Raw genomic sequence first — 23,015 nt, forward strand, 5'->3', positions numbered from 1 at the left:
CAGGCAGAGTATTTGTCATTCGCGATACACAGAAAAGCTTATGTCAGATAACGGGACGTTAATGAATTCCCTACATTGCATAATTTTAGCTACTCTTGCAGTGTTAAAAGATTCATCAAAAACACATGACTTGTCTTCAGAAACTTTTTTTACAATTACTCATATTAATCATACAGAAAATAAGAAAACGTGATTAAATTTAAGCAATACAAATAATAGTAAAAACATGCTGAACACAACTCAAATGTTACGCAACTTTCCGAACAGTGTTTATACTTTTTCATGTACAAGCAATTTTTTATAAGAAACTGTTGTTATTTTTCGAGCATTTTTTGCCTCGGCATATCTGTATACAATTTGTCAATCGAGTAAAATAAGTTTTATTAAAATTTACAATTTTAAACCCGATTAACTTTGTTATAGCTAACCTATATATTTTGGTGTTGATAAATTTGTAAACTTTTTTATAAGTAAGAACGACTTATTCTATGGATATAGAAAAAGGATTATTTGAAAAATTTTTGCTAATGAATTTCAAGATTAATAGACTCGATAATCCGATCCGTAATACAAACAGGATGTTTGGCGAGCCTTTTTGTTTCATATTCACTTTCTTGTAACCAATTTTTTATTTCGGATGGCAAGTCCCTAAATTCTTTTTTAACAAATACTTTTGATGATTTTGACGACCCAACTGCTCTTACACTAACCAAACGACCAATGTCTTTGTTAACAAAGTTTTCTATAAACTTAACAAATTCTTGGGATAGTAAACCGCGAAATCTTTTTGATGTACTTTGTTTGAAAGATCTGTATGTGACGAAGGCACCCGGTGTCATTAAAACAGCTTTTTTATATTCATCAGAAGTTGGGGCACGTTTAACTGATGGTGTTTTGCTGGTACTAACCAATTCTGTGATATACTAAAACGAAAAATATTGTCATAAATGAGATGAATAAATGTCTATGAAAAGATAATAAATGCAAATTTGCTGTAACTTAATTATAAAATATTTAAAAGACTAACTGTGTAAAATAATTCTTTCTGTTCATCAATTGATTCAACATACATTATGGCACGTTCCAATGTTTGCAAGGAAATAGCTTCTGGTAGACATGTAAATTCAACTTCATTAAAAAGGGCATTATAAAAGTATTCCACTGTGTGTAGAGCGACAGCAACTTTTGGAATTAACTCTGGTTTTTTAGACTTGCTGGTTGGTCTGCCGTGCAAAAGATCGTTGTTTAGATCGGTCAAAAACTGTGTCTCCATGTTGTCGTACAATCTATACAAATTGGTAAAAAAAAAATAAAGAGGGGGAAATAGAATTGAAGAAAAGGAAGAAGAGATTATTTATCATGTCATGTATAAAGTTTAAAATTATTAAAAATCTTCTTACTTTAACGCATTTTCGTCTAAATAGAATATTGTATTATCTATGTGTACATAGTTGGCATAAATATCCTTAATATCGATTGTTGTTGAGGATTGTTGGGCGATTTGTTGTTCCTTGGGCATCGGACGGTATGAACGAGGCGTTATAATTAAAAATCGGTCCAAAAATCCATTACCTTTATCCATTAAAGACAAAATAAAAGCCATGCTTTTTATTTGTGTAGCACCTTAAAAAATAAAGAATTTAATACGTGTGCATATTTTTAAAAACCTTTTTGTAATCACAAGAATTGATTTTGTTTAAACGTATATTCATCAGCCTTTATGGTGTATATTTTTGCTTCACTTTTTGGAAGGAGCTAAAAAGTTAGATTACGAACCAACTAACCGCATCTGCGTATACCGTAAATAACGGATTAAGGTTCCGGGGCGCTTACTTACAAATATTTCCCTAACCCCGGGACACTTATTCGACAGGGGGCGTATTGAGCACGGGGCGCTTAATCCGTCATTTACGGTATGCGTTGCATAAGGAGGAAAGAGAAAAGAATAAATAAAAAATAATTACCTAATATGCACAATGCGCAATTTTCAGGTATATATCTGTTATTTTCAGTACTGAATTGAATAGACACATTTTCTCCACTAAAAATCTTCGATAGAATCTCCATATCCCCAGTGTAATTCTCATCGTTTTTTTTCAATATTTTGTACAAGTACTCCTGTATTTCGGCATTAACAATGTATGTACATTTTCTTGTACAGAGGCACTTTGTCAAGCCAGATGTGGTGGTGTTAGATATAATGTCTGTATCTTCTTGAATAGCCTTTAATGGTTGATTAACTGCCATCTTAATAGCGGGCGACTTTCCTGTAGACGGCTGCCCAACAAACAAGAAAAATGTGTTAAGGTTAATGCTATAACCATTTCTTATTTCGATCGAACCGTGATTTTTAGAGGTCAAGTAATTAGCTGTAGTTATTACGGAAGCAAGAACATATCCAATGTTTGTACCTGCAGCTGTTGCTTTATTGTTAAGGTATTTAAACAATTGTTCGGATAGAACGTTTTCATACTTGACGTCATGATTAATAAATCTTGAGTTTAATTCGGCCCAAACTTCTTCAGGTTGTGAATTAATAATTGATTTTGAAGAATACATTATAAAAGATATGGTCGATAGATACGCGAAGCCGTTTGTTACAAGAATGACTTTTTTAATAAACGGTCGTTATTTTTAACGTCGGATACGATGTCGTGACATTGCGCGAAGCAACGAATTAAAAGACGCGTAGGCGCTAACGTGATAGTGTTGAAGACGTTGCATATAGCGTTATTTTGGTTAATGATTTTACAAAAGTTGGTCGTTGGTTGTATTAAATTTAATTTACTATTTGAAGGGGATATTCTAAAGTTTAGCCGATCTCGTTCTTGTAGTCACTTTCGATTTTATTAGCTGCTGTTGTAGTTTGTGGTTGAAAATTGATGTGTGTTAACCATGGCTTCAAAAACGATGCTGTTATGTTATTTTACATTTTTAACTTTTTTCATGCAAACTTATGGACTTCATAACATCAAGACAAACGAGGATTTGGAATCTTTCAAGAAGGATAAAGCACCTTCTGCAATATTCTTTTACCATCAGAGAAATGAAAATGAACCTTTAAAAAGTAAGTATTTATATAGCTAAAGCTAGGTAGTTAGCTAGCTAGTTAGACGCATAGTATAGCTGGCTGGTTATGTTATTATTACTTTTTATTTTTGATTATTTATGCAGAATAGCCAATTTAGCTGTGATGGTATTTTCAGTTAGCTATGTTCTGCCCAATCTTTGGAACGCGCCCCGTCTTAAGACTGGTCAGGCCAATCTTCCGACAGTGACAAATGGGTGGCCAGTCTTAAGACTAGATTGTGCCCAATCTATGGACGTACATGCCCAATCTTAGAACAATTGTGGAAGACAAACAGAACAATAATTTTTTTAGAATTTACCTCTTAATAGGAACTTTAAATTGAAACTTTTCTTGGAAAATCAAAAGGGCAAAAATTTATATATACCATGTATTTTATGTATAAAAAATTGAAACTACTCAACCATATTAGCATAGTCTAATAAGGTTTTCCTTCTATAGACTATGATATTAGCTAGCTGGCTACAGCTCGCTAGCTGGCTAAACATCTCATCCAATGAAATTAACAGCTGGCCAACTAATAATATGGCTAAATACGATTTTTCTGATTCTTCATAAATATAAACATTTTATTTTTAAAATATAGCCACTACTACAAGCTGTATATAAATGCTAAATGTATAACACATGCTCTACCATTTACCTAGCTGCGATTTTCACTCTACTGTGTCCAAAAACTGGCCGGGTCAATTCAACAGTACCCAAAATATGATGTTTTAATGTGCCTGAGAATGTTTGTTAGAACTTGTAAAAAACAGAGGTTGTGTGGTACACCCCTTCTTTAAGATCTTAAAGGCGCCAAAGGTGGGCCTAACATGGTCTTTTGCCCAATCTTGTGAAGCCCTGCCCAGTCTTAAGACTGACCGGCCAGTCTTAAGACTGGGCAATTTTATGTCCAAAGATTGGGCAGCGTCCTAAGATTGGGCAGAACAGCTACAAGCATTTTAAAATATTGGAAGGCCATTCTAACAAAACCCTATCTTGTTTTTCCCATTTGATTGCTACTTAACTTAAGCCAATGATACATGATGCAATTAATCCCATAAAACTTAGTTGCACTCACATGAAGCATGTTATAAAGCTTCACATATTATACATGATACACAGTGCAATTTTGTTTCTTTTTTAAAATAAGTTCAGACAGTGAAGAAGATGTATTTATATTGGCCACAGCAATTTTATTTAACCTTGTTAAAAAAACGACATAAATTTGGAATATACGACACCTTACTACGTGAATTTCGTCTTGAAGAAAAAGCAGATTATTATAATTTTCTAAGAATGACATCAGAGTCATTCGATTATCTTTTAAGTTTAGTAGATCTACAACTCACGAAAGAAAACACTGTAATGAGAGAAGCAATTCCTTCCAATCTAAAACTGGCCGTTACTTTGCGATATTTTTGCACTGGGGAATCATATTCAAGTTTACAATATCCTTTTCGGATTCATAGAACAACATTGAGTTATATCCACTTTTCACACACAAGAAAAAACTCTCAGAAAGTGATTTATATTTCATGCACTTGAGTAAATTACACTTCAAGCATGAGAATTGACTTCCCTGAAAATGCCAAAAGCACCTTCTCCAATTAAAGGAAAGCTGTAGTGTAGGGTTGTAATAAGTTCATTTGAGTAAAAATTACCTAAAAATCTGCACCCTTAAGGTTACTGTAAAGGAAACATTTTTTTTATGAGGTTTTTTGCAAAAACTTCATGACATATATAAAAAAAATCTCTTTTGAATGACAAACTTTATATTCCATGAAAATATTTGAAACATTCCTTTTTTCTTGAAGAGGCCTTTTTAGTGGTGTTATATCCTTCGCGCCTTTAAGGAAATATGTGCAAAAGAGTTCAGCATATTTTTTGTAAACGTTATGCATGATATGAAACTCCTGTTAAAAATATGCATAATAATATATTTTAGATACTTTAATTTCACCATCAATATATATATATATATGCTACTCTTGTCTTAGACATTTTTTAATTGCGCTATGTTTATAAAGCTGTCTCTTGTTACTCTGACTTCTGTCTAATAATAATTTTGAATGCGTGTATGCATATTCAGCATAAAGACAGAGTTTGCACTTCTATCATCTTTCTGCATACTCCGTTTACACATTTTCACAACACCTATGAAATCTTTAAAAACAAATATCTCGTTAGTAAATTTCCGCATACATGCCTTTTTGTTTGTGGTCTCTTTTTCCGAAAACTTCCCATTGGCTCATTGAAGTTTTTGGTAATGGAAAGGCGAATAAATTATGCACAAAGATTCCCCGTTTTTTTTTGTATAAATTACTTATAAGCGAATTATGACGCCAAAAAGAAAAAAATGTGCAGTTTTTTAAATAATCTCTTATAATAATACAGAGTGTATTTGACGGTCATAGTGGATATCGTCATTTTTCTTTAAAGTCGCCGAAATTTCCTTTGAAAATCTCCTTTATCTCAAATGTTAAATTTTATGATGTTATGGCGCGACGTCAATAACACTACTTTAACAGGAATATCCTAATTTAAATTAATGAAGCCATTACAATGCACTTAAAACTTTAAAGCTAAATAACTTGGAAACGAGGTGGTGACGTCAATAATTTTTCACCGGGTGGGTAGCTAGGGACCACCAGGACCAAATTGGGTAACTTTCCCAAACCTGGGTCCACAAATCCGTTTCGGAGTGGACGGGTTGATGACGTCATCAAAAAACCTTCAACCCTAATATCTCTTCAACCGTTTGTCACAAGTACATGATCTTATACATTTTCTTGATCAGCGTTTCAAGATCTATACGATAAAGGCAACTGGTACACAAATTTTTAAAAAATATTTTGCGTTTTGACAGGTCTCTGCTGATGTCAGCAAAATTTTTAAACCCTTATATCTCATTAAATGTTCATCGGAAGCACATAATCATATACATTTTTTTGATCAGCGCTTTAAGCTCTACATAATGGAGGCAACGTGAAAACAAGGTTCTCAATTATTTTTTGTTATGGATCGGTTGCTGACGTCATCAAAATTCAAATGACTCTTCTTTTTCATTTTTATCCTGCCTCTTCAGTGGATATTTCCATGGGCCTTATCGACTAGTTATATATAATTACAATTGTTTTTTATAACCACATTATTAAAAAAAGAACGGGAACCTTTCTGAATTTAATTTATGCTGAATATATAATGGTGCAAATACTAGAAGTCTGCAACCATGCACTTGGAAAAAGAAACCATTTTAAAACGTAGGGTGAACAAAAAATGGTGTGTGTTTATTTAATTTACTGAAATTTACTTAATTTACTTATTTACTGAAATAACACCATCACATCAGTCTCTCATCAAGCATTGAAAAACAAAAAAAATATATAAAAGTATTGATAAATTGTAAAGGTTTTTCTGAGACTACTCATCAAATGAGTGTTTTTCTTTACAGTAACCTTAAGACTGTTTTCTACTTCGAAAAATATTTCAGACGAAATGAACAGACAAGTACGGACCCTCGTTTTGCGACTTCGTCACAGTGGTAAAACCATTGCGCAGCATATTGTTGCGCTAAATAATTTCTTTATTAGTTATTTCATTGTTGCGCTGAGGATTGAAATAAAAATTTAATAGATATTTGCAGGGTAACGTTGTGCTAAAAACTCAATACATTTTTTGATACTTATTTACTGCGCTTCACGACTTCGTTATGGGTAGGGTTAGGTGCTAAAACATTGCACTGCCCAATACCTACCACCAAAGTCGTGAAGGCCATATTTACAGGTATATATTATCTACAAAATGTCAAAAGACCATTACTTTTTGGTGCTGCGCCCAAGTTGCAAAGGCCGTTTTTAGAGGTATATGTTATCCAAGAACTATAAAACATGAATATAGATAATAAATGCGCTTTTGCGGTTTTTATAGGATTCTGTAAGCAGTATTGAGCGGTTTTTCATAATCTTGCGCTAATAAGTTCCTATTTATTTTCTACACGCATACACTATCGCGCTTAAGATATATCGTAACAAAAGGTAACAAAACAAAATCAAAGTGTTCTTTTAAAGTCCTCCTGGATTGCTCATCGTTCGTTTCCTCCACAATAACTGTCTACATTTTTTCTTGTTACACCTAATTTCTTTCTCATATATCGATATGGAAAAAATAAGTGAAGGGATTCCTGGCTGTCTAACATTGTAAAATAAAGACTTCACTGTCTTCCCATCTCTAACATGTTTTAACCGTTTCTAAAAATACAACATAATTAAATTATTACCTGAAAAAACAACCACTTTGAAATGCAACGACTGACCACCAAACCAATGTTTATATAGCTTGTCGTCCACACAGTTATAAACAAAAAGTTCAAAACAGTGTTTTTTAAAAAAAATGACACATCACTTCAACAAAAATGAAACAACCAAGTTAAATTTAAATCTTGGCAATAGGAAAAGGAAATAATCGTATCTGTGGTTAAAAAAAATTTTCTAATCGAAATTATCGAAAGCAAGTCAAAATAATCAAGACCAAAAAATTGGTTTCCGTTATTTCGAAAAAAAAACTCAGTGTGATTGAGATGCTAACAGTGATATCGGACTTGCTTCGAAACTTCTTACTAAACCGACGATGTTTTCGATTTTTCTAATAAAATTTGTACATTTCTAAAGATTTTGGAGGATGTTGTGGCTGCAGCTAAACATTTGTGCAAATCGCTGCCATACTCAAAAGTTTCTCTGTTGGCAAAGATATTAGCCATACTGATAATACGTTTTGCTCTGATATAATTTTCTATTGGTAGAAAACGTCCCTTTTGGCGGTTAAAGGCCCAGTTTGAGAGCCAATGAAGAAAATAAAAGGCAAATAACATTTTTCTAAGAAAAATAAGGTAAGAAAATAGGTTTTCTTGCAAATATTGATGTATACCCATATGCATATAAAGTAAAAAAATGCTAATGAAAGATATTTCATATATTAGATGCCCTATACTCTATAACAACTCACACAATTATTAATTTTTATTAAGTATTGACAAATTCTTGTATAACAGTAAATTTGTTGACCCTAAATTTCCTGTATTCTTAGAAAAAGTTACTCTCTATTGATTTATAGGTAGACTCATCCAAGTTGCAGAAGAAGCAGAAGAGCGAATGATTGATCACGGGCATAATTACATAAAGCTGGGAATGGTATTAGCACTTATCAAATTGTATATATAAAAGAAAATTGCACTTGTTGCAAAATATGCCTTAAAAATAATTCTGAAGAAAGATAGACATTTCTAATTAACCACTTTTTACCATCAACAAAACGCCAACAAAAGATTTCAACAAAATATGTTAAATAAATTCTAATGATTTCCCTTATTGTATAGATGAACTGTTTCGGGGAAGGTATCAGTAAAAAAGATGTTGCTGAATGTCAAAAGCATAGAAGGTCATTTTACATTTACAGGTAAGTCAATAAACTTTGGCAGGGTTTAACATCCGACAAAAGCAAGCTTTAACATGATTTTGAAACATGCCCCACTCTTTTTTAAATAACTTATTACAGAAAGAACATGTCACAGAAAACATTGGAAATCATTATTGATAAAATTCTTTCTGAAAATTAAAGGTTTGTAGCTACATAAACTTCGGCGATAATAACTTTACCATCATGTGTAACAACAAGAATTAAAAAGGGTGTAGTAGGACTTAGAACAAGTACAATAGGTATATACAAAACAACTCTAAATTAAACTAGTTTGTTATAATGTAAGTCAAGAAATATACATGCCCAAATATAACTTTAAACATAATTAGTTTATTTTTTTTGTTGCAAATTAGTCGCAAAGTTTTTCTTCTGATACTACTATAATCCACAACAAACCCTGACCATATATTAGTCTTTTTATTTTAGATTTTAATTCCTTATAGAAAAAATGTTCTTTAAGATATAATGTTGTTTGTTTTTCCAGTTACAATAACTAGATTTTCCAGTTACGATAACTAGATTCACCATATATTTTCAACCAGCATTATGTTTTTATCTTATAGTGGAAAAAGAACAGAACGATTTGACTTAAGAACACTTTATGATTATGAATCATTTATGGCAAATTTGTTAAAGTATGTTTACATATTTATTTAATATGATAGTGTGAAATTTATACTGCAATATCTGCATGGAAGTGATATTGATGTGTTCTCTTACTATTGTTGGATGGTTGTTTTGATTATGCCATCGTAATTGTGATTGATGCGCCTGGATCATGGATTGATTCTATAATTCCAATAAAAATGGTCTTATATCAACTAAATTTAATTTAATTTTTCTTATTTTTTATTTAGTTTTGTATATGACGAAAAACTAGGACTAGCCCTAGATGAAGAGGACCTGGAAAGAGAGCAAACGCTGGAAAAGGGAAAAAGAGATATCATTCTAATGTATGTAAACGCCGTAGGAAGCCCAGGTAAGAAAAATCTAATTCCTGCATCACATAGAGACAAAATTTGTGTGGTTTTTCTTTTCTGATCATACATTTTAATATTTACTCTGATGAAAGGAGAGAATAAAAAATAGTTCTCGATAACCAGGTATTGGATATTCCAAGGTTATGTCATTGTTTTTAGCACATTACAGCTTTGTGAGTGTTGCAGCAATGTACATCAACGAGTACAAATTTGTATACAGTACTGATGAAAACTTTGCCAGAAAGTTAGGGTAAGATGTTATTAATCATATCAATGTGTCAGCCAACCACCTCTACGCCTACAGCTTTTCTCATTGTTTTGTTGTTGTTGTTTTTTTAATGTCTGTACCTATCTATTACTGTTCTGTGTATTGGTCTTTTTCTGAGTTTTTTATTTAAACTTTTTGTACTTTGCTTGAGAAATTATATAACTTTAACCCTTATATATATACTTCATACTTTTTTTAATATATTTAATATTTTTGTATATTATTTAATAGAATAAATGTTAGTATATTATAATTTTTATTAAAATAAGACAAACTATTTTTTAGCATGACTAAAGGTAAACATTTTGGTTTGTGGTATGTAAATTGCACTCAGTTGGTAGCTGAATCTGAAAAGCCTTGTCCAAGAGTTCCCTATAAAGGAGAAAAGATTGACACAAGCTCAATTATAAGTTTTGTGCGACTTTCTGGATTGCCAATATTGGTTTGTTGTTTTTATTTATCAACACTTTCATCCAAATAATTTATACATTTTGGTTTTATATTATTAGTATTCAAAATCATGTGAGTGATATAACTAAGTGATATATGTGATATATTTATATTTAAATATTTTTCAATTTTAAAAAGTCTCCTCAAAATTCTTCAAATCTTTCGTCAATTTCAATTTCATAACCTATTTCATGTTTTTTCTCTTTCATGAAAATGGTACATGGGCACAACAAAAATTTGTACTTCACTTTTAGCATCACCTTTTTCAAATTATTCTCATTTTTTATAAAATATGGAAATATCCTCAATTGTTTTGTTATAAAAATATGGTAATATCAAAATTCCCTATCATCCTCATTAGATTTTTTCAAAGTTTTCACCTAGAATTTCACACACCTTGGTCATGGCTTGCACAAGTCCTGTTTAATGAAAATGCTTGCTTGCTGCATTTTTAATAATCGTTTCAGTCACATAAAATCTTTAGATCGCATAATGCTTTGAAAAATTGTAACAATTTAAATTTTTATCATGTTTTGTGTCTCAAATCTGTCAAATCTATAATTTATTGAAAAACTTCCAGAAGCTTCGGAAATATCTTACATTTGCACATTGAATTAAAATACATACGCTATAACCTCTATCCAATTTTGTTATCAGAAGTGAATTGTACAATCATTATTTTATAGTCTGAAATTAACAATGATGGTAGTTCAGTGTACCGAGATGTCAATCGACTGTTCCTTCTTGTTGATAACGATGAAAGCAAAAAGGATTTATCAACAACAGTAGAGAGAGTGATTGACAACACAACAAGACGTGGAGTTAGTTTGCGAGGAGTTGTTGTTGACAAGTAAGTTTTTGCGAATTATAGTAAGTTTAGCAGTATATTTTACAAATTGTGCAGCCACAGAGTTTGTTCTGTTATTACATGCAATTGTTTGGTTTATTTTAACCGGTGCACATCATTCCTATGTTTGTGATATCGCCATGGTATTATTCTGTCTTTACTCTAAAAGGTTATTTCTTCTTCCTTCTCTTCTAGACGAAAGCATGCAAATCTGTTGCCAATGTTTGGAATATATGATGCATCTGTCCTTCCGACTGTTATTCTAGAGATTGCAGATGGACGACATTCCCCGAATGTATGTCACATTTTTATTTGTCTTTTCTATGCAAAAAATAAAGTCAAACATACAGAATATGTTCCAATAAGTTCTGGGGACAATGCTGTGATGTTAGCACTAGTGAAAAATTATGTATATTGTAAACGCAAGATGGATTTTCTATAGTTTAATGATTTATTCTGTTTGATGGACTCCTTTCTCACATTCTGAAAAAATTTTAAGTAGCAGCTATACGTGAGTTTCCAGCTATTGTTGCACAAAAACGTATTACCTTACACAGCGTGGAACTTGTTTGGAATATTTTGTATCTAAAACAAACCTACGCAAAAAATCAAACTCGTAAATTGGACTGAAACATTATAGTAAACAAATATATTTTTTATAATTTTAAATGTAAGAATATCAACATGATTTGTTCGCCTTTTTTGTCTGTAATAATTTCGTTTTATTGTAGAGAGAACTTGAACAGTTTACTCCTGACATCGATCTAACAGAAGAAAATATTAACAACTTTGTATACAGTATGGTGGAAGATAATGATAATACATGTGGGACAAGAGGTACACATTATGAAAGTTTTTCCATTTTGCTTAATGTCTATTCCACTTCCTTGTTGAGCCAAAAATTTAATTATTTAAATCCTACATTCTGTGATATAAAAAGTGTATCTTAATCAACTTAATATTTGTTGCATTTATTTATTTTTATATAAAAATTTACACTTATACATAAGATAAAATTTGCACTTTATTTTTACACAGTTGTCATAAGTATTGAGTTAACTAAAACTCCAATTAGTGACGCATAAGTGGATCACTACAACCCAGAAATATCCCTATGTAACTACAGAATGTATTTTTTTAAGCTTTGCTCTACAATGGCTATGCTGCTCCAAAATGGGATATTTATTATTATTATCTTTATTTATGTATTTAGAATAAAATCTTCACTCTATTTTTGAATAAATCATTTTGAATAATTAACATTTGGGTGATAAAAAACCAACAAATTAAAAGTAGATAGTTGAGATTTTAAAAACGATTTTTTAGTTTATACTACGATAAAAGCACTTTTCTTTTATGACTTGAATAATTCTCCTCTGCGCTTAACACTTCCTTGCATGCAGCCTAAAACTTTCTCTTTAAAACTAAATTAAATAACGTGCTCTTTAACTTTGCACCCACGGTCTGTATTTTTTTTGCGAAAAATATACTAGACTTACTCCATGTGTTTCATTTTAACGACTTATTATAGCAGGTTCCAGTAAGCATGAAGCATGGATAAAACAATATCACGAACCAAGTCAACTCAGTAGCAGAGTAGTTAATGTTACTTATTAATAGACACAATAAATAGCAAAATAGCTGCCAGAGTCCTTGAAATCATGGTTGTGTCACAAAGCAAACAATACGCTTTTACTTATAAAATATGCTTTTTCTTTTATATTATATTTAATGTATGCTAATATACATAGAAAGGAAAAAGTTGGAGTATGGATCTTTTTTCATGGCTGGAAGCTGGTATGTCATTTTATAAAAACACGAAGTCAAAATCCAGCTCAATCAATATTACAAACCATAATTGGAACTGGGAATTTTTTCAGTTCATGAAAGGGAAGTGTGTCACACTTTGAAAGAGTAGAGTTTCAAACGGAAAAGAAAATATCGAGGACAGAAAAGAAGTGTTTTTATTTAGAAAAGTGAGCAACAGGGGGCATCATATATATCCATATTTCAAGAAAGGGCATAAAACTTGAACAGAATGCAGCCTAATGTATAAATAGGAATGTTTCTTTAGGCAATCGCTTCCAGTTTGGCATGGTTTATAATTAGGTGTTAAAAAAACTTTATGCCAGAAGTTTAATTCTCAGAGAAAAAAAAAGGCAGTATGTAACAAGGAAGACTGCTTAACACCTTGTTATCACTGCTTTAAAATTTTACGTGTTGTATATAATATTTTACTGTATATTCTCTTATGCGTTTGTATAAATTTTCTTTAGCGGGACTTTATGACATAACATACACAAAATTGAGTGACTGGAAAGATATTAAAAACTCCAGTGGGAGAGCTATCTCTGTGGCTTGTTCGACAGGTATATAAGTTAGTACTTTAAGGAATGATTGGTTGAAAGGTGAACATCCGTTATTTGATAGAACACGTCAAGAAACTACGGGTACTTTAAACGGTTTTAATTTTAATATTATTTAGGGTCCAGCCTTCTCAGTATCCATTCAACAACTATTTCCCGATCGAAGTTTTATGTAAATTTCCAAATTCAAAGCTAGCTATTTGCTCTTTACTCTAGAATATGACACTTGAAAACAAGACTCTCTCAAACCATCATTTTAAATATTCTGGCAATTACTGTTTTGAATTATCCAAAAAGTTAAGCCATCAATCCTCTGGATCCCCTAGTACGTCTCTTGGGAGGACCAATGATATTCACATTTTGGATCCCACTCCTGATTTTAAAAGTTCTGGATAACACCCTTAGTTCTTATGCTACATTTTGTAAAGATGTTTCTACTGCGTGCAATAAATTATACACAGAAACAAAAGTTTTAAAAGTTTCGACTGTTTTTTTAGATGGCGACTACAAAATGGAATGCCATCATTTCAAAGCTGCATACAGGCGTTTAATTCGCTCACTGTATGAAAGTGACATTACCGACTTTGATTTTTATTACGTTGATTTTACAGGAAAACCAAAATCTTCAAAAATTTACGTAAGATGTCTTTTTTTGTTGAATTATTTTAGATCTTAATACAACTATCATGTTAAATAACATATTACCAACTGCAATGTGTTTTAGAAAATTCCCATGATGAAGTTACATTTACCTGGAAAAGATGGAATTCCTTTCGACACAACCGCAGGGCGTGGTTATGTCAGAATTTTAGAATGGCTCAACAAGCAACTAGGGTATGAGTCTGTTTTATTTATTTTTTCAAGCGTTATTAATTAGTACCTGGTTCTGTAGTATTCAATGAGAAATTCGTACCTTGTATCGTGATCTTTATTTTTATGTTGGTTTGTCCTGAACAATCAAAAAATGACCTAAAACAGAACCCGTATCCAACATTTCTAGTTAGAAGTTCACGGTCGAGTTACTGTGACTTAATTACTTCTCAATTCGGTCTGCTACTGACACTGTGGAAATATTATTATACTCTTGATGACTAAAAAAATAATACTCATTTTCGTCTTGTGAGATCGAACAGATTTAAATTTGTTAACTATTACTGGTACAATTTGTTATTAGTTGTACATAGTTTCTTATGATTTCTAAAAAATATGTTTATTTTGTGGGAATGTAATGAAGCATACCCGAAGACTTCGCCGTTGTTTCTATAAGTTAAATAGCAGGTATATTAACTTTTTGTTTAACATTTTAGACTTGATGTGCCTAGATATCCAGCTTCTTGTAGTGATTTTGTACCAATACCATCCAAACAGATCGATGTCAATAAAGGTTCTTTTGACGCTGAGAAGGACTTACAACATTTGCAAGATGATGAAATCTCCAACGATGCTGCACGTGTTAAAAGCCCTCAAAATAACGTCGAAATGCTTAAAGACAGCACTTTTCACACTGCACTCTCATCAGCTGAACTTCTTGTCGTATTTTTCTACGTCGGTTGGGATCACCGAAGTTATTTATTTCAAACAGTGTACGCAGATGTTCACAAGACAATAGGTACACACTTTTACGTCTAATTTCAACTAATAGCTTCTTAAGCAATTTAAATCTATAACAGATAGTCTTAGCGATTAACAATCTTGACTGTGTTGTGTTTATCATAGGACTTGATACACCTGGCAGTACTATCTCTACAAAATTGAGCAAAGTCGATTGTTTCGCAGAACAAAAAACATGTTCCGAACAGCAAGTTTTTACTTTCCCAATGATTAAAGTATACAGGTTGGTGTGATATTTCTGTGGTAGTGTAACAATTCAAATATTTTTCTGCCGAGTGTTAAATGGGTTAATTAAGAATTTGATAGATAATGCGTATGTTGTTTTATGGGTTTAACAATATACTTATCATTATCGTAGTATGGTTTGTTATTTGAATTGTTTTATCCCTTTTCCACAAACTGATAAAGACAGACTTAAATATTGGGCACCCGAAACTCGAAGTAACTCTCTCTGTCTTTAAATTTATCTGATAAATCATATTTTTTAAAACCACTCGTTCTGTACTGATAATCTACGTTTTCTTTTAACCAGATTTTTTTCATTATTTTTGTAACAATTTTTCTGATGGCAAGGTGTGACGTAAAAAATCGTACAGGTGTGACGTAATAAAACGCACAAAGCGTGACGTAATAAAATGCATGTCCACTTTTTTTATCATTGTAGGAACGGTAAATATGCAGCAGATTACAATGGAATGTTGGACAAAGAAAATTTAATCAAGACTATACGACTGTAAGTTGACTTTAGAAGTGTGTGCGTCGTGATTATATGTTTAAAAGGATGAGAGGTCCATATTCGTTTTAATACCTACCATTTTTTAACTTTCTTTGTAATGATTTAGGAGTTTTCTCCGGAATTTTGATTGAAATACGTTTCTATACAGCAGGGATTATAGCAAACGTGTTTTAAATCAAAGAATTATCTTCGAAATGTTAATTTAGAACCTTTTAAAATACGTAATTCGCGCGTATTAATTTTTGCGTAATTTACAATTTTCATGCAAATAGCATAAAGAAATTGTTTATGAAGATGCGTTTCTTTTATGTAAACGACAAATTTATTTTCGCGCATATTAATTTTCGTGCAATAATGGACTTTTTGCGCGATCGCGAAAAAATTAGTTCAGAAAGATAACATAACATGATAAAACCGGATGTTATTTCAATAATCTCACTTGGTTTTATTTGGATAAAAATTAAACATTATAGTGTGACGAAACGGTTTAAATGTGTCGTGTTTATGATTAGTTACCAACTCCCTACGTTGATCAAACTTGACAAGCATTCAGTAGTGAGATACACACAAGGAAAGGAGCCATTACCTGCTGCAGCGTTTGTTGATGTTTCTATCCTGGGTTGGTTCAATGATGTTACTGATAAAGGTTGGTAAGCGTATGCGTGTGTGTGTGACTGACATCCATGAAAGAGTGTTGTAAGACGTTGGTCATGTATGTATTTGTTCGGTGGTTACCAGAAGGTGATCAACGGGCATTTTATGAATCCTCCTTTCAGAGTTAAATTGGTAAAAAAACAGGTATAAATAAGACTGATGGCACTAATTTATATTTGAAGTCATGTTTGACTTTATTATAACACCTCTTATTAACATAATCACATGTCTTGTTGCAGCCGTCTATTTACGGTCCAATTTATAACTTTATATTAAACAGTATCCCTGAAAACGAAGTCGTACACACTAAAGCAAATTATCAGATCTTATTTTCTAATTTTGCAGGCCATCTTAGTGTAAGGTCAAAACAGCGTCGAAGATAAAGCTATTGCAATGAAAAGTTGGAGTGGCTTTTAAAGAATCGAACTCTTTTTCGTAATACTCTTAAGATAAAGGGGAGAGAGAATAAAAATTGGAATATTGGCGACGCATTATAATCGGTCACAATGCACGACCTTTCTTTTTATAAATCAGTATTTGTTTTTTTTGCAGAATATAAAGTATTTGAAAAAGTTGCGTACAAAAATTACGGTCGAGCTTTATTTGGAGTTGTGGTCGGTGGCGAAATCGGAACATCGTAAGTTGTCGCTAATTTGTTGATATAAATAAAAAAGCTATTTCTCTCAGTAAAACCGTGGTTTTGTATTTTGTCAGGCTGGATAAACAAGCTACGACACCATACATCCAAGCCTTTTTACGAAATGATGAATACAGGACGAAAGTTTTGTTTTCGCAAGATTATAAAGATTATAAAGAAGAAAAGTTGGAAAGATTTTTAAACCAAGTTTTTGTACCTGAATTTGTAAGATTTGTTTTTCGTACACTCTTTTTCCTTTATAAGAATATGCTTTATAAGAATATCAGGCTGGGAGTTCAGGCTAAAAACGATGTGTCTATCGGTTAGACAACGGAGAAATAAGAATTATGACCAGCCTGTTTAGAATTTTAGTATTGTTATAAAAGAGAAAGTGTGTGTTTTAATTTAACTTTTTAATTTTCTGTTATCGTCTTTTTTTACCCTACTCTTTATATATTTGAAAGAAATAAGCTACCAACCTTCTTCCAAATAACCCCCCTTTCTCCCAAATAACCCCCTCCATTACAATTAGGAGTATTTGTGTTAATTTTACTTTTGCACAATAAAAAATATCTATTTTCGCACGAGTTTTAATTTCTCTACGAATTACGAATATGCAAAAAAGTACAATTCTGAGTTTTTAGCGCATATTAGATGCTTTTTTATGTCAGCTGAAGAATTATTTTCGCGCGTGTAAATTGTCGTGTCATTTCTGTACTAAATATCGTTTAATAACCAACTTGTTTGCGCGAGTGCGCATGCGTGAGAATTTGTATAAGGTAAACAATGAATTTGGAATTTAAAAGTTACTTTACGTTACATTATTTTTTAGGGAGAACTAACGCCTCGTAATTTTCCATTGTTTCGATCGTTGGGACAGCCTTTATTAATTTTCTTTACAAGAGCAGACAAGCGAGAAGTAAGCATTAAATGGCGCTCCATAAGCAAGATTACAGAAACAGGAGGTTATAATATTAAATCCGCTTGGATGAATTTGTAAGTAATCAAGATCTTGTTCTTGCTTCGTTTTTCCTAGTCTATTGCGCTCTTTTTATTTAAGTGAAGTTTAAAAACCACTAAGTACACCAGCTATAACAAGCCTTAATACCTCCACCTTGATATAGATATCTTGCCGATCCGTTCTCTATTTTAAAGGAGTTTTTATAGCAAAGAGAGTTTTTAAAATAGTTGTAATGTTTTTCAGGGACCTATCTTCCACACAAAACATTCGAAGAAGTTATCTTGGCACACGAAAAGGAAAACAATCGGATGTTGTCATCGTGGATCATCATAAGGTTAGCTTGCGTACTTTCTCTGGATACATTTTTGCATGAATTATTAATTTCATTGGATATTAATTCGATAATATGTTAATTCTATTGGATGCGATGATTGTTAAGCTAGAATTATTACTATCATTGAATACAAATTCTTATGCTTAAGCTGGACTTCCTGTCCAGAACGAACTGTCTGAAAACTAATTTTCAGCACTTGATTGTTCGAATAAAATTGAAATTATTTTTATAATTATTGGAGAGGTTAATAAAAGCAAAAGAATAAATAAAAGAATAACCAATAGATTGCAGTACTATTTTTGTTTCATTTTGTTCTGATGTATTCACAAACAATGGTCATTAGATCTCTACTGAACTTTCCCTTTCAAAACCATTTCAATTATCTGGTATAACTGTATCCCTTTTCTTTTCAGAATGAAGTATACCTTTACAGTGGACCTATGAAATCAGTAGAAGTTGAAGTGGCGGGATTGACGAAATGGTTAACTGATTTTACTGATGGAAAGCTTAATGCTACATGTGAGTAGAATTATTCTTCCAACTTTCAAATTCATAATCTGGCACTAATTGCATTGTCAAGTAATCTTAAAAAGAAAAATACGTGTTTGCGATTTTAGCCTCAAATTACGATTTGTAAGTAGATCGCGAAACTAGGTTTTAGCAAAGGTTTTAGGAAAATTTTGTTTTTTGAAAGAAAGTAAAATTTTCCTAACTTGCATTAACTGTACCAAATGAGTGAGTCCTGGGTGCTAAATTTTGCAAATATTTTATTTTATCGCAAATAATGTGAAGCTTTCGAATGCGTCGATTGTACGTTCTGTTTCATTTAAGCTTATTTGAGCAAGCAAAACTGGAAACCAAAACAAGAGGGGTTCGACTTCTTGCATTTTATTGAATTTGGGCATCCGGACGATAATGATGGTGCTGAAGATGACGATAGCCACAGTGAAGGAGAGTTTCAAGATCATTCTGATACCAGTACTACTGGAACTAGTTTTCATGGTGTCAAAACACCAAGACGAAGTCCAACTGCGGAAGGAACAGAAGAAAATGAAGAAGAACATACCCAGGAATATGATGATGTTGTACCAGAAGAGAACGCACAAGAGAATGTGGAATCCAACTATATAAAGCATGTGGAATTGTAAATTCACTTTACACAAACTTTGACGGATTTTAAATGTATACGAGTTTGTCGTAGGGTTTGTATGTATGTGTCTAGATGTTTTTTATAGAACAATTTTTAGGAAATTATATTTGTTTAGTTAAGTTTGGTTTTTAATAAATTGTGTAATTGTGGTGAAATTGTTGTAAGGACAGAAAAAATTATATCTCTACAACATCTCAACAACAACATCTCCACAACAACATTTTAACAACTACATCTCCACAACAACATTTTAACAACTACATCTCAACAACAACATCTCAGCAACAACATCTCAACAAGAACTTCTGCACATCAACATCTCAACAACAACATCTCAACAACAACATCTCGACAACAACGACATCTCTACAACAACATCTCCACAACAACATCTCAACAAAAACATGTCCACAACAACATCCCAACAACAACATTTTAACGACAACATCCCAACAACAACATTTTAACGACAACATCTCAGCAGCAACATCTCAACGACAACATATCAACAGCAACATCTCTACAACAACAACTCTACAACAACAACTCTACAACAACAACTTAACAACAACATCTCCACAACAACATTTCAACAAAAACTTCTCCACAACAACATCTCAACAATAACAGTTACTCGGCAGTTACTCAACAAAACAATTTAATAATATTAAAAACCAGCTTTAGAATTGCATTTTTTTGTATTTATTCAATTTTGAGATGTATTTATCCAGGTTAATATTTTTTATGATGATTTCAGCAACTAGGAAAACGTGTGTTTGCACGTACAGCACACCATGTTATATATTTTTGTATTTGCAATTTAATATTTTAATTACAGAACGTTACATGCAATTGTGAGAATCTCTTTAATAATAGCCGTCGTGTGTCTGTCTGTGTGTCCGCGAAAACGTGTCCCGTACCGGAAACACGAATTTTTTAAAATCCCCATCAATACTAAATGTGATATATTTCTGTCCACTTTGTTGCAACGGGTTAATTTAAAGGACGGGCGACCTCGTGGATTTTTCCACGGGCTAACGACTGGTCTCTTTAATAATAGCTATCGTCTGTCTGTTGGTTCGCGAGAAAAACGTTGTGCCACAGGAACACGATTTATGTGACATATAAAGGACGGGCGACCCTGTGGACTTATCACGGGCCACCGACTAGTCCACTTGCACAAAGTGGCACCGCAAGTAGAGGGATGCACGTAATGCGGTATAAAAAGGACGGGGAACCTGTGGATTTTTCCGAAATCGTTTACTAAATTCACCTAACTTCTGCATAACAAATAACAGTGAATTCTCCTAAGTGATACGCTACACCATATTCTAGAGTCACCTACGGGGTGAAAAATCATTGACGTCAGCACCTCGTTTTAAAGTTTTTGGCCTCAAAGTTTTAGGTGCACTGTAATAGCTTCATTAAATTAAATTAAAATAATGACGTTAAAGTAGTAATATTTATGCCGCGCCGTAACGTCAGTAAGATTAACAAATTAGATATCACTTTTTCGGCTGCATCAAGGGAATATAAATACATCCACTTTGCCTCTCACAGAAAGACGGACACTCCGTATTAGTATAAGAAATCTACATTGTGAATCAGAACGCGTTGTTTTCTGCGTGTGCAGTCTGTACTTACACTTGGTGCGTCAGTTCTTCTGTTTTATATCACTAAATACCCTACTTACTTGCTTTTAATAAAATTTTAAAAAGATAACTGATATAATTCTCGCCTTACGCAAAAATTAACACATTGAACAGATTATATTGTTTTGATTTACACAATTAATTCGTTTCTTCTCTGTGTGTCAGCCAAATGCAAAAGCTGCGTGACTTCATATTTTCGCTATGAAATGAACAATTTTTAGAATCTCTTTTACTGGCGTAATGATTTTGATTCACCTACTAAAACGTTTTATTAGTAAGTTTTCTTCTTTCAGTTCTTAAGGAATGTTTGTAATAACCTTTTGTATTTCCACTGCCTTCCCAGGCGCGAGAAGGTATTGACGGAGGACTCTCAAAACAGTTTTCATTATATCTGTCTGTTGTGTAAATAGTGATAACTAGGATCTGACATCCTTGAACCTGTTGTCGTACTTCGTAAGTTTATGTGGGTAGATAAGCCTCCTTTCGGTTGGTCACACTTAGCCGCTATCAGTTTGCTACCAACTGTATGTGGCCGATGGTAGTTTCTCCGCTTATGCCCCATCCCATCATCTAAAAACCAAAGAAAAAGTTATTAATGTGGTGGTTGTTTCACTACAGAATATCAAGTAGTAATAAAATAGTAATATTGAAATAAATACCGTATAGTATCGCTTCTATTTCGTCTACTGCAGATGATGGAAGTACCACTGATCTATTAAAGTTGCAGACAGACGCATCTCCTAAAACAATCAGAGAAGGCTTAAAAACATTAATTACCAGGCTGAAATTATTATATCTGTAGAAAGTGATTGAAACTTGTTAGAAGGTCTAAACACGGACATTGACATAGTAGCTAAAGAAGGCGACATTAAAGTTGATTCGTTTAGATAAATAACAGTAATTCTTAGGATTATTTGTATGATATTTTGTATGATATTCTTAATTTTGGGTTATAAAAATGTTATAAAAAGCGAGTAATCTTTGACAAAGCATCAAAGAATATTTTTAGCGAGAATGAGATGTAGCACGACTGTATTTCACTTCTAAAGGTATATTCGCGCTAATGTTATTTCGCGTAGCAGTTCTATTGGCCCAGGGATTGCATTTCCGCCAAAAAATTGTAATTTTAAACAAGGTTATACTAAACTATCATGTTCAAGAAATGATAAACTTTCCACAGTAATAAGGTTATACTTACTTACCAGTTTTCCAATTAATACCAAGTGAGTTACTATCGTTAGTGAAATCTACTGATCGTCGGTACTTGTCTCGTGAACGAACGCTATAAAAAAAGTCATGCAACCGATGTACCAAAATCTTTGTTGACAGGCTCGCTTCAAACGTAAACAACTCCTAGCTTGTATTATATTTACCTCACATTTTTTCTTGAAAATCTTACTTGGCAAGGTTTTACAAATAAACCGTGATTTTGCTTGCACTGAAAGTATCGTCTGTTATGAACCATTCCATCATGGCGTCCCTCTATATTGTGAAAATATAGTTTAAAAGAGTTGTAAGCTAATTAAAAAAATAACTTCTAGCATTATAAACTATAAACTCCTAATACCAGGCAAAAATAACTCTAAACCAATCCAATCTCCTTTTCGACCAGAGATGGTTCCTTTCCATTTAACTTTTCCTGAGCATAATTCACCAGTTATTCTAATTATTTCGACGGAGGCACCAATATGAATATTATTGTACAGCACCATAACAAACCACACAGGCTGCCCTTTTTAATTTCGAATGTTTACATTCTCGTCTACCATTATGGATAAACAAGTATCAGTTGCGTTGTTATGATTAATTTTCTTATGAGTTGTC

At 32.5% G+C, this 23,015-nt stretch overlaps 3 protein-coding genes across 3 annotated transcripts; 1 reads left to right on the plus strand and 2 right to left on the minus strand.

Moving 5' to 3' along the window:
- Positions 1 to 523: 523 nt before the first annotated feature.
- On the minus strand, positions 524 to 2,561 carry LOC130635799 (uncharacterized). The gene is made up of 4 exons (XM_057445273.1): positions 1,965 to 2,561; positions 1,401 to 1,623; positions 1,028 to 1,286; positions 524 to 923 (listed from the first exon to the last, which is right to left on the minus strand). Exons 1-4 carry the CDS (start codon positions 2,557 to 2,559, stop codon positions 525 to 527), a joined length of 1,476 nt encoding a protein of 491 aa, XP_057301256.1. The 5' UTR covers positions 2,560 to 2,561; the 3' UTR covers position 524.
- A 334-nt stretch (positions 2,562 to 2,895) lies between these two features.
- LOC130635797 (uncharacterized) lies at positions 2,896 to 20,391 on the plus strand. Its single transcript, XM_057445270.1, has 23 exons — positions 2,896 to 3,067; positions 8,183 to 8,259; positions 8,445 to 8,524; positions 9,109 to 9,180; positions 9,403 to 9,524; positions 9,685 to 9,775; positions 10,079 to 10,235; positions 10,930 to 11,093; positions 11,286 to 11,385; positions 11,822 to 11,927; positions 13,367 to 13,459; positions 13,954 to 14,093; positions 14,181 to 14,290; positions 14,764 to 15,065; positions 15,173 to 15,290; positions 15,732 to 15,800; positions 16,316 to 16,449; positions 17,010 to 17,094; positions 17,172 to 17,319; positions 17,927 to 18,090; positions 18,299 to 18,389; positions 18,803 to 18,908; positions 19,221 to 20,391. The coding sequence occupies exons 1-23, from the start codon at positions 2,896 to 2,898 to the stop codon at positions 19,535 to 19,537; spliced, it is 3,018 nt and encodes a 1,005-aa protein (XP_057301253.1). The 3' UTR covers positions 19,538 to 20,391.
- Positions 20,392 to 21,568: 1,177 nt separating this feature from the next.
- LOC130635800 (CAP-Gly domain-containing linker protein 4-like) lies at positions 21,569 to 22,987 on the minus strand. Its single transcript, XM_057445274.1, has 5 exons — positions 22,759 to 22,987; positions 22,565 to 22,673; positions 22,394 to 22,473; positions 21,851 to 21,931; positions 21,569 to 21,761 (listed from the first exon to the last, which is right to left on the minus strand). Exons 1-5 carry the CDS (start codon positions 22,901 to 22,903, stop codon positions 21,577 to 21,579), a joined length of 600 nt encoding a protein of 199 aa, XP_057301257.1. The 5' UTR covers positions 22,904 to 22,987; the 3' UTR covers positions 21,569 to 21,576.
- Positions 22,988 to 23,015: the final 28 nt, after the last annotated feature.

This window comes from Hydractinia symbiolongicarpus, chromosome 3 (genome assembly GCF_029227915.1).
Source record: "Hydractinia symbiolongicarpus strain clone_291-10 chromosome 3, HSymV2.1, whole genome shotgun sequence".
NCBI classification, from domain to species: domain Eukaryota; kingdom Metazoa; phylum Cnidaria; class Hydrozoa; order Anthoathecata; family Hydractiniidae; genus Hydractinia; species Hydractinia symbiolongicarpus.

What these genes read in the sequence shown, in the direction of transcription:
- LOC130635799 (XM_057445273.1), bottom strand. Translation starts at nt 2,559, where the DNA reads ATGTATTCTTCAAAATCAATTATTAATTCACAACCTGAAGAAGTTTGG. An exon ending in TTAGACGAAAATGCGTTAAA is followed by an intron (nt 1,287 to 1,400) that starts GTAAGAAGATTT and finishes CAATTTGTATAG; the next exon opens with ATTGTACGACAACATGGAGA. An exon ending in AGAAAGAATTATTTTACACA is followed by an intron (nt 924 to 1,027) that starts GTTAGTCTTTTA and finishes TTTTCGTTTTAG; the next exon opens with TATATCACAGAATTGGTTAG.
- LOC130635797 (XM_057445270.1), top strand. Translation starts at nt 2,896, where the DNA reads ATGGCTTCAAAAACGATGCTGTTATGTTATTTTACATTTTTAACTTTT. An exon ending in TGGCTCAACAAGCAACTAGG is followed by an intron (nt 14,291 to 14,763) that starts GTATGAGTCTGT and finishes TTAACATTTTAG; the next exon opens with ACTTGATGTGCCTAGATATC. An exon ending in TGGAAAGCTTAATGCTACAT is followed by an intron (nt 18,909 to 19,220) that starts GTGAGTAGAATT and finishes GTTTCATTTAAG; the next exon opens with CTTATTTGAGCAAGCAAAAC.
- LOC130635800 (XM_057445274.1), bottom strand. Translation starts at nt 22,903, where the DNA reads ATGGTGCTGTACAATAATATTCATATTGGTGCCTCCGTCGAAATAATT. An exon ending in TTTAGAGTTATTTTTGCCTG is followed by an intron (nt 22,674 to 22,758) that starts GTATTAGGAGTT and finishes TTCACAATATAG; the next exon opens with AGGGACGCCATGATGGAATG. An exon ending in AATAGAAGCGATACTATACG is followed by an intron (nt 21,762 to 21,850) that starts GTATTTATTTCA and finishes TTTGGTTTTTAG; the next exon opens with ATGATGGGATGGGGCATAAG.